Source organism: Vigna angularis, chromosome 10 (genome assembly GCF_016808095.1).
Source record: "Vigna angularis cultivar LongXiaoDou No.4 chromosome 10, ASM1680809v1, whole genome shotgun sequence".
Taxonomy (NCBI): Eukaryota; Viridiplantae; Streptophyta; class Magnoliopsida; order Fabales; family Fabaceae; genus Vigna; species Vigna angularis.
In genome coordinates this window covers 3,334,005-3,344,341 of record NC_068979.1, presented here as the reverse complement: position 1 = coordinate 3,344,341, position 10,337 = coordinate 3,334,005, and the positions used below count along the sequence as shown (strand labels likewise).

Here is a 10,337-nt window from a genome sequence, read left to right as displayed (position 1 = left end):
AATTATAGCAATATGAAGATAAAAAATAGATATTAATAAGTATATATTTTATATTTTTGTTTTAGGCTGTTTTTCCAAATCTTAATATATATGCATAACATCGTTTCCTAAAAGAAAAGCCTACATATTAAGCATAGGTAACCAAACTACACGTTATTTTCATACTTATGTGTTTTTTTCACTGAAATATAATAATTGATATTGCTTGATCTTTACATTTCCAACCATAAATATTTTTTATCTTACTATGAAGTGATGTGCACTCACATTCAAGATATATCAAATAATTAGTTCTAGGCCGAATATATTACAAGTATAAAAAAACTAATTTGTTTTTAGATTATTAATTCACCACACATTTTAAGAAATACGAAATATTCCACCAAATTTTCATTGTAAAAAATATTCCTACAAAATATATATGAATTTTAAATTCAAAAGCGATTTTATAATTAGTATCAAACTGATTTATAAATACTCAAAATATTTAATTTCAGAAAATGTGGATTTGAATTTAAAATATAATCCAATTATTTGGATTTCCTTCAATAAATTTTCAAAATGTTTATTTCAAATATAAACTTGAATTCAATTTCAATTTAATTATTCTTTTTTTTTTCACTTCTTTATTTAGTCTCCCCAATCCAAACAAACCATATATTAGATTATATCACACCCTTGGATTGGATTTATTATTCACCTCAACTGTAAATTCTTAATAATTAACATCATTTACTGGCATACATTCAAGTTGAGAATGTCTACCAAATATTATAAAAATACACATAGCTGACAAAAAGAAACTAATTTATTTTTGAAATCATTGATCAATTGCACATGAAATAAGAATGAAAGACAATAAGTGAGTATATTGACAAAAACAAATAAGTGAATTTCTATAATGACAAGAACAAATAAATGAAAGAATGTGAAAAGTAATTGTTGAATGGTTAACAGTAAAAAAAAAAGTTATGTTATGACTAAGCATCAGATGGTGCAATCCAGTGTCTGCCATTGACGAAACTCTTCCTGATAAATGGATGAGCCGTTTCAAAATCTAAGTCTCGGGCCAGTGAAACCCCACGAACAGCCTCTGCTCCTGGTCCCCAACACTTGTACACTCCGAAGAACACAGTCCTGTAATCATCACAAAACATATACCACCATCTTTTACTTTTTTTTTCTTCATACAAAACTTACATTGTAAGATATAAACATAACTTGCAACAATGACTTTTCATTCATGATGCAATTTCCTTTTGCATGGATGTCTCTGAAAGTTGATGGATAGAGTGTGTATGAAATAAAGATAAAACAAAAAGGAGAAAAAGATTAGAAGAGGTACTTGTTCTTATTGTCTGCATGGTCCCAATCATCCCAACCACCATGTGCAACAATGTCATCGAAATATGTGTAGGAGTAGACGATTCTAGAATACTGTCCCATTGCTCGTCCCACATAGAGTGGACCTGTACCTGTCACCCTGCATCCTACGAATGCGAACCCTGTCTTCTCCTCCTCCTGCTTCCTGTCCTGGGCCGCTATCGACCCAAACCTGCTTGCTATTGAGTGCAGCCAGCAATCCTGATCCATCAACCAATCAATTTCCGAATGTTACTCCCTACACCACCCCACATTTCTCCCGACACCCAACAACTTTTATTTACTTTCACAATTACTTTAATTTTTTTAAATAAGAAAAAGGTTGTTTCACACCACTAGTCATAAGAAAAAAAAAATAACCTTTTGTAGTGAAAGACAATATCAAAAGGAACTAAAAAAAAATTGGATAACACAATGTGCACAATATAATATGCTGATGATGTTGCACAATTGAATGTCCAGTTTTGGATCTCTCCAGCTGAATCCTAAGTTTGCTGACACAAAGGTTTAATGGGCAGAAAAGCTTGCTTACTTTTCCTGGCACAACTAATTCCTCACCCAAGCCAACCCTCTAATATAAAAATACATAATCAACTTTGCAGCATGATATCAGTATTCTTTTCCCATGTTGAAAAAGCATAATAACAAATACTAGCTAAAAAATCAATAAACAGATACAAATTGTCGTTGAAATTGCATCGAAAAAGAAGTGTACTCAGCAGTTTCTTATCCAGTGTGTGAAAAGAAAAAGATGGATGTTTACTTTTCTTTAGTAAAAGTTCACTTTATGTTTCTTTCTGTCTGCTTACTTTTATCTTTAGTATTCTCTGTATCTCTCATTCCTTAGATTCTCTTTCTCTTGAGAAATATACATAGACCCTGAATATAAAATAAAAAATTGTAGTACCTTGTACATGGACCTGCCATTGCCAAAAATGAAATCGATGGATCCTTCAATGTAGCATTCCTTGAAGTAATGTCTGCCAGCATCGTCACAAAGTGTGTCTTGTGCGCCGTAGAACCCGCAGCCGGAGAAGTATGCCTTATCGCCGGATATGCGAAACGCCACCGCTTGCCATCCCTGCATCCCCGGCATTGGTGCAGGCGCTGTGTTCTGCATGTATCACCATATAGTAACTTTTTATAAAAAGTTGTAGATGTCATGAATTATGTGAGAAAAAGTATATGTAATATGAGTACTTAAAAGGCAAAAGTATAAAAAATTTGGCTTTTTACTGAGCAAAATTAAAAGGTTCATTTTCTGGTATAAGTCTAGATATATGGAGTCCAGAACTTCGGGTTAAATTTTTGGAAATTTGATTGAATGTTATTATCTAAATAAAAATAAAAATGTAAAACATTAAGTGCAACAGTTGCAGTAAAAATACCTTGAAGCTGATGTTTCTGGCAGAAAAATAGCTGGCAAAAACAGTAACAGAAGCGGTTCTGTAAGTACGAAGCTGCTGTCCACTGGGACCAGGGTCACTGGCTCGATCATGCCATTCTATCACCGTCACTTCTCTACCTGCACCCTCAAACGTTATGTACGGCTTCGTCACGGGCACCACCACCTTTTCTCTGCACCATATTCAAAACAAACAAATCAAACAAAACACCACCTAATGCAAACTATCAAACACCTAACGTACTAATTATCATTACGCTATAATTGCTTATAATGAATAAGGAACTCTGTTTAATATATATATATATATATACTTGTAGCATCCGGCGTTGATTTTAATGAGGATATTCCTTCTGTTGTTGTCTGGGACGGCATTGACGGCGTCTTGAACGGACCGGTAGTGGCCACCGCCGTTAATGTCAACCGTGATTCGACGGTGGCCGATGGGTCCGACGCAGGGCTGGTTCTTGGAGAAGTTGGCGGAAGAGAATGTGTTTAAGGTAAGGTCGTGGTGGGGTGTAGACGTCACTGTTGTTGCATGGAATATAGAGGTGAAAACCACGAGCAGTACTTGCAGTGACACCATTAGATAGCAGACTGTAGCATCGAACGAACGCGAAGAGAAAGAGAATGTCGAAGAAACAGCGGAGACAAGTGATTTTATATTTGTATGGAAGCAAAAAGCGAGAAAAAATAGAGAGAGCAAGCTGCTATATTTTATAGGTAGAGAGAGATACTGTTTGGGTCTATTGTGACTAGAGGTTATTGGGGTGTTTTTTTATATATTATTTTATATATTTTTAAGAAAGAATAAGAGGAGATGATGGTCTTTATTCCAACGGTCATTTTTACTGGCTTTTGGAAATTTTATTGGTTGACACTACGGTGATGGACGCAAAATCTTGTCATACTTTGGGTTTGGTGCCTCTAATTAAGATACACAAATACCAAATATCGCTGTGCTGATACAAAGTTAAAGTTGAAAATGACTTTTAAGTCTAAATTTTGTAAAAGATAACGATAGTTTTACAAAAACTTTTTAAAAAAGACACGTAAATTATATTAAAATATTATTAAAAAATGTTGTCAAAATAGTATTTACGGATAATAAAGTTTATACTCAGTATTATAAATTAATTTTATATTTAATCGGACTTTCAAACGTCTATTCACGCCGAAAAGTAAACATTATCTTAAAACTGGTTGTTATTTTTCAGTAATCTCCTCGTGGTTAATGTTTTGATTGAAATTAGGATTCTTTTTATAGTTATTGAAGTCCCTTATTCTTGTAATTGCTCTCTACTATATACTCATTCAACCATTGTGTTTCATTGCCATAAAAGCATATGTGTGATCATAGCTTCCGAGTTATTTATTCCGTTCATTGATTACGAATAATATGCCATAAAATGCACTTAAAAGATACGAAATGCAAAGGCAAGAATCCTCTTTCTAATAAGATGGTGTGTTTGGCTTATTTTGTATGGTTATCTTTTCTGTCGATGACACTGATTCGGCACCGTGTATACCATTCACGTCGTGCTAATTTCAAACGGTCATTTTGGTGGGGATGATACGTAGTTTTATTATGACACACGATGGTCCCGGCATGGATTAAATAATATTTTTTGCACTTCGGCCCATTCCAGTCCCAGACAAGTGGGGCCCACCAGAGCCCACGTAATTTTTGAACGTTGGGGCCCGAATGAGATGAGACAATATTTTCCAAACTTGTGAAAAGTGGTTCATTATGATTATGGCGAAAAAGTAAAAAGAAGAACATCGACGGTGACTGGAGTTTCAGGGGAAGGCAACAACCACCGTGGTCTCATGCTTCTAACTTCTGCAAAGACGTCATTATAGTCCTCTGCATCTATGTTATAGATTATTTTGGGATATTAAATGTGTTTATTTTGTGTTGTATATGTAAAACCAATCTTTTCAATATTTTGTGAAATAATGGTAATGTAACACATATTTATATTTATTTTAGACATAAAAAAAGTAAAATAGTAAATTTTTCTATTTTTGAATAAAAAATAAAAAAGTAATATCAAATGATGTAAAAAAATTTGTGTATCAAAATATTATTTCTCCGTGTGTAATAATGATAGTGAAAAAGAAAAAATTACTTTAACACCTTCCATCCTCCGTCATAACTATATAACTACTCTAAATAATAATAATAATAATGGATTACATTATTAAATAAAATATTAATTAAAATGATTGTAAGAGCCTATTATAAATATTCAAAGGTGTCAAGTGATGAAAAATTAAACTACATGAAAAAGTTAAAGATTTGCATTAAATGTTTTTTATAAGTTAAAATTACTTAAATGAAAATTTTGTCAAAAGTGACAAACTAATTTATTCATAAATAATTTTAATTTATATAAAAAAAAAAGATTTCATTTTCTAAACAGTATTTGTGATATCGGTTTTTTCAAATATATCTTAAAGAAGATTGAAGATGTGAGTATGAATATTGTTGGAGTAATAATCCTGCCGCATAATTAGTGAGTGTTTATGTGATGTTAATTCAATCTCCATAATAACGTCCAATCGATTTAATTTGAACTCCAACTGGAGTTTTCTTTTTTCTATTACAAAAAGTGGAGATGAGTTTTGAACAAAGTATTGATAGCATATTACATTCATTTGACAAAAATGATAACAATGAGGCCTATGTTATGTCTTCGCTTAATTAGCATGTGACCGATTTGATTATGCAGACAACTAACGTTAAATTGACCCCCAAAATACCAATAAAACTTTTATTTAAATTAAAACAAAATCATTTTAGCAATAAAGTAACCCGTATATTATGATATCATTATTAATAATGAGCTTATTTGAAAATTGATAACATAAATTAAAAAATATATATTTAGTTTCAAATTTTATGTGAATATAGTAAATTCATTTTTTCTCATATTACACAAATATATATATATAAACCAATATACATGATTCAAGATTTGTCCATTTAGAGCTCGATTTTTAGCTCAAATTCATTTAATCTTTGAACTAACTTCAATAAATTAACCAGTCACATCTTGAACTAATGTATCGCGCTCCCTTCCGTTTTTGCTGAGCTTGCCAAGAACGTCCTTCTTTGACCCAGCCTTGTACTGTGTCCAACTGAACAACTCAATATAACTTGTTAAACCATGAATTTGACGAAGATTCTACCAATCTTGCAGGCAGAAAAGCTTCTCTTTCTAGAGATAACTGAAGACTTGCCACTATCCTCACCATAGATGCCCACACAAATGGTGCAGAACAGAAGGCATAAACAAAGACTGACAGAGCTCTCACTACCCCATCAGGATACCAAGGAAATGCCATGACCATAAGGGCCCCTACAATTCCAAGCCACGGTACCAAAACTGGTAACATTGGTAGCAGAAAGACATTTATTGCAATGGAGCAAAGTGCAAAAGCACCAATTAAATAGAGGATCCAGCCCAGAAGAGGGTGTACCGTGTGAGGAATGATAAAGAATGGTGTTACGTAAGCAGCAAGGATGCACCACAAAGCTACTATTTTGAGGCTGTTGTGGACAAGGTTGATGCTCTTATCAGAGCGCCTATAACATAACTTTGAGAAGCTTGGCCTTGCCAAACGAGTCATTGCTATTACTCCCAGATATATTGCAGATTGGATTAGTATCACAGCCATCTCAGCACCATACCTACACCAATGATAGGTCAATTTTTAAAATAGTTTCAAATTCCATGAAAATGAATTAAGGTAAACATCTAAATCTGTCTCAAGGAACAAAGGTATGATTAGAAGTTAGAAACTAAGATGCTACTGAAATGATCATAATGTACATGGATAATCTATCACTTTATGATATATTCTGAATCCTGTTTTTCAAGTATAGACCCCCTTAATGACTTTTTATCAGAAACTCAATAAAACCAGAGGGCACTAAAACTGATTACCCCAAAGTTTGACGACGCTGTTCATGCCACTGGATACCTAATGGCAGGACAGGCCACGACCACCAATACCATGGCTTCAACCACGGTGCCCCTGGGAATGTGATCACGCTATTTGGTCCACAAGGCACGCTCCAGCGAAGTTTAAGATCTGAATTAAAATAAACATAGATTGATTTCATTAAGCCCTTCAAAAGTTTAGTTTAAAATATATACCGAAAGAACTTACAGTAGTATGAAGCGTCCATCTGATAACCTAAAGGAAGCCTATATGCTCCACGAAGTTTGGAGCCATTTGCAGGTGGATGAAACATTGGCTTATCAAGCAACTCCGGGAAGTAGCTAGCTATAAAACCCTGGTCTGCACCATCTGGGTTTTCTCTCCCATTCTGTAATTCATGAACCATGTCCTTGAACACCACCGTTGACGGCTGCCAATATCAAACATCAGAACTCATTCTACTAATGAAAAATTATAACAAATATGATTTTTATAATAATTATTACAGAAATTGATAAAAGAATTTGATACTTTTTAGTGCACCATGATAATGAATTTAAAAAGGAACAGGAATGTATGACATGGAATTAGGTAAAATATTACCTGCAAGACGAAGAGACCAGTGTGGAAGACGCAAGGATTGATAAAGACCGCACAGAATTGTCCACATTGAAATAACTCATCTGTGTTTTGAAGGAAGAGATTGTCAGCGTCCAGCATGACAACCCTGTCATAGTCCACTAAGCTCCATGCATACAGTTTGTTCAATGATAATTTAAATCTCTTGTCAAAATTATCTTGATGCTTGTAGGGATTCTCCATGTTTTCCACCCTAACCACTTTTGCACCATCTTCCTCTTCACTGATAAATAAAACCCACACTGCCTATTAATTAATTTACCCCACCCAATAAATTCATTACAGTGCCAAGTGACCCACCAAGTAACAAAACTTGGAAAACTCTGTGCCCCACTCTCATCAGTTTGGCTGCCTGTTCAACCCAGCTAGTGTTTTCAATTTAACAATGCAAAAACTACGGGTAGTTTTGGAATCTCCTCAAAGTAACATGTGATTTCCTCCTTTAACATTAAAAATGTTACTTATTTAATATTATGCATCTTTTTATGTCTTGTAGACATTCAATAACTTCAAAAAAATTCTTTGATATTTGAACATTTCTATAAAATATCAAAAAGGTGGACCAGAGACTGTTATAAGATGATGAAATGATGCTGCTGTATTATATCTCAGAAGTACATAAATCAGTTGCAAATCCTCTATTAATTTTTATTATCGAATAAAAAAACTATAACACGATTTGTGTTTTCAAGAATGTATGAAATGTAGTCATTATTGCTATTTATTTTAATTGAATACTACTTAGAAAGCTAACAAAAGATAATCTAAAGAGCTGATAAAAATAATAATAAGATAATCTAAAGAGACATTGCTTTCCCTCGAAGAAAATTAGAGTGTTTATAACTAGAATTACTTTGGATAATTGGAGCAATTTTGTCATTGAGAAGGTCTCATCTAACTCTCCAAAGCCATTTTTCATAGACAAATATCTCGTTGATTGTTGATTGACCAAAAATAGTTAAAAAAAATAGTTCGAAGCTGAAGAGACTGACAAATTATGAGACGGGAACTCATAAATGGATAATTTAATAACACTATTGTTGATCAAATTTAACATGAGCAGTAAGAAGAAGTTAGTTGCACCAAAAACTATGAAACGAGACAGCACCTAACCCCCACCACTGTCCCTTCTCAAACTATATTTAAGTGGAGGGACTGGTCTTTAGTGGTACGCATGTCAAGTGGTCATGTAATAATCTATTTTTTTAACTATTTTTATGTACACGTTATATTCTTTTACGATATTGCACTTCCAATAACAAGTTTACTAAATGTTTTCTTGTAAAAGTTGCAGTGTTAACTGTTATTTTGTTTTGATAACTGCAGAAAAAAAAATGTATTAATGTTTCCATAATAATAATAATAATAATAATAACACTTGTAACTGTTAGGTGAAGCAAAAACGGCTAGAAAGAAAAATGGTTGAACCCGTCGTTTCCAACTCACGTCCTTAACGCGCAAACTTAAATTAAATACTCTCATTCTCATACCTCTTATAATATAAAAATATGTAATATGCCAACTAGCTCAAATGAGGATATATTTAATAATTATTATAGAATTCAAAAAAATAGTATTTATATTATCGATATATATTTTCTCAATCAAATAATCCCTATTTACGTTGCTAACTACGAATTTTTCTAAGCAAAAATAAAGTAAGGGATAAACTTGATTTCAACTAGGCGGGCTTTTCTGGGAACGGGGCTTCTATTGAACCTTCACCAGGTCGTTGGACATTTGTCGATTAATAAAATAATAATAATTTGATTATGCTAAAGCATATTCCCCAAAATCCCAAATACGGTGAGGTGTGACTACGTTTTTCGCAGGCTTTAGCTTCATGGGGAAAACAAACATGGGAGAGAGCTAGATTAATGTGACATAAACATAATCGAAGCAAAGGCATTGTAATCTACGCCGCGAAAAGGACTAAATCGAAAATATAAGAATATTATTATTAAGAAATTGAAAAAAAAAAGGAAATAGGAAAGAGACTCACAAAGCTCGAATCCATCGGAGAGGGACGTCGACGGAAGCAATGACGACGAGATCGGCTTGGACGTTAAGTTTGGAAAGGGATTTAAGAAGGACGCGAACGGCGACGTAGAACTCGTAGTCCCTGGGAGTGCCCACGTACATCATCGTGGCGTAGGCATTCCTGAACGACGTCGCTTTGGTAAACGGTAAATGACACAGGCCCAGGCCCAATAAGAAGAGCATCGTCGACCATCTCAGGAAAGCTGCATTGCAGCCCATTTTTGTGAAAAGTGGTGGTGGAGTTGGAAGTAGAAGGAAGGGAAGGGTTGAGAGAGAGAGAGAGAGGTTTTGTGCGTGGTTGATGAAAATCGAATGAGGACAAGGAAAGAGAGACAGAAGAAGGAACAGGTTTTAAATGGTTGCTAGCTAAGCCGGTACACACAGTAACTGAGAAGGAATCAACTCACGATTTTTTTGCTTTAACACGCGAAAGAAGCAGCCAAGTTTTCAGTAACGTGCCAATACATATTTAAATTTTGGAATCTTTGTGTAATATTCTTTTTCTTCTGATCCTCCGCCAAAAGAACACAGCTTCACTCACGCCTACTGTGTAACGAAAATTGAGTTTCCCTCTCTTGCTTTCTTTCACCAATTTAGTCACTCAGTCAAAATCTTCTCACAACTAACCGTCATATCACTCTCTTTAGACTTTTTATCATTTATATTCACTTATGTCAAAGAATTTTACGAAATCACGTAATAATTTATGTTAAAACTTTCACATTGAGAATACAAATAAACAAAATAAACTTCATTTTATAAATTAATTTTTTTAAGATCGAGTTAGTTTTAAATTATTTTTTTAACATTTTGTTAAAGTTACCTTAGAATTTATTTTGATGAGATTAAGCTTGAGTTAGGTTTAAATTATTTTTTTAATATTTTATCAGAATTATGTTAGAGTTATCTTAATGAGATC

General features: G+C 33.6%; 2 protein-coding genes across 2 annotated transcripts; both read right to left on the bottom strand.

Moving 5' to 3' along the window:
• Positions 1–838: 838 nt before the first annotated feature.
• Positions 839–3,531, bottom strand: LOC108335370 (probable pectinesterase 68). The gene is made up of 5 exons (XM_017571381.2): positions 3,103–3,531; positions 2,772–2,961; positions 2,291–2,497; positions 1,346–1,584; positions 839–1,137 (listed from the first exon to the last, which is right to left on the bottom strand). Exons 1-5 carry the CDS (start codon positions 3,372–3,374, stop codon positions 981–983), a joined length of 1,065 nt encoding a protein of 354 aa, XP_017426870.1. The 5' UTR covers positions 3,375–3,531; the 3' UTR covers positions 839–980.
• A 2,207-nt stretch (positions 3,532–5,738) lies between these two features.
• On the bottom strand, positions 5,739–9,960 carry LOC108334629 (putative glucuronosyltransferase PGSIP8). The gene is made up of 5 exons (XM_052870136.1): positions 9,381–9,960; positions 7,343–7,601; positions 6,968–7,169; positions 6,742–6,889; positions 5,739–6,485 (listed from the first exon to the last, which is right to left on the bottom strand). Exons 1-5 carry the CDS (start codon positions 9,635–9,637, stop codon positions 5,942–5,944), a joined length of 1,410 nt encoding a protein of 469 aa, XP_052726096.1. The 5' UTR covers positions 9,638–9,960; the 3' UTR covers positions 5,739–5,941.
• Between the last annotated feature and the right edge of the window lie 377 nt (positions 9,961–10,337).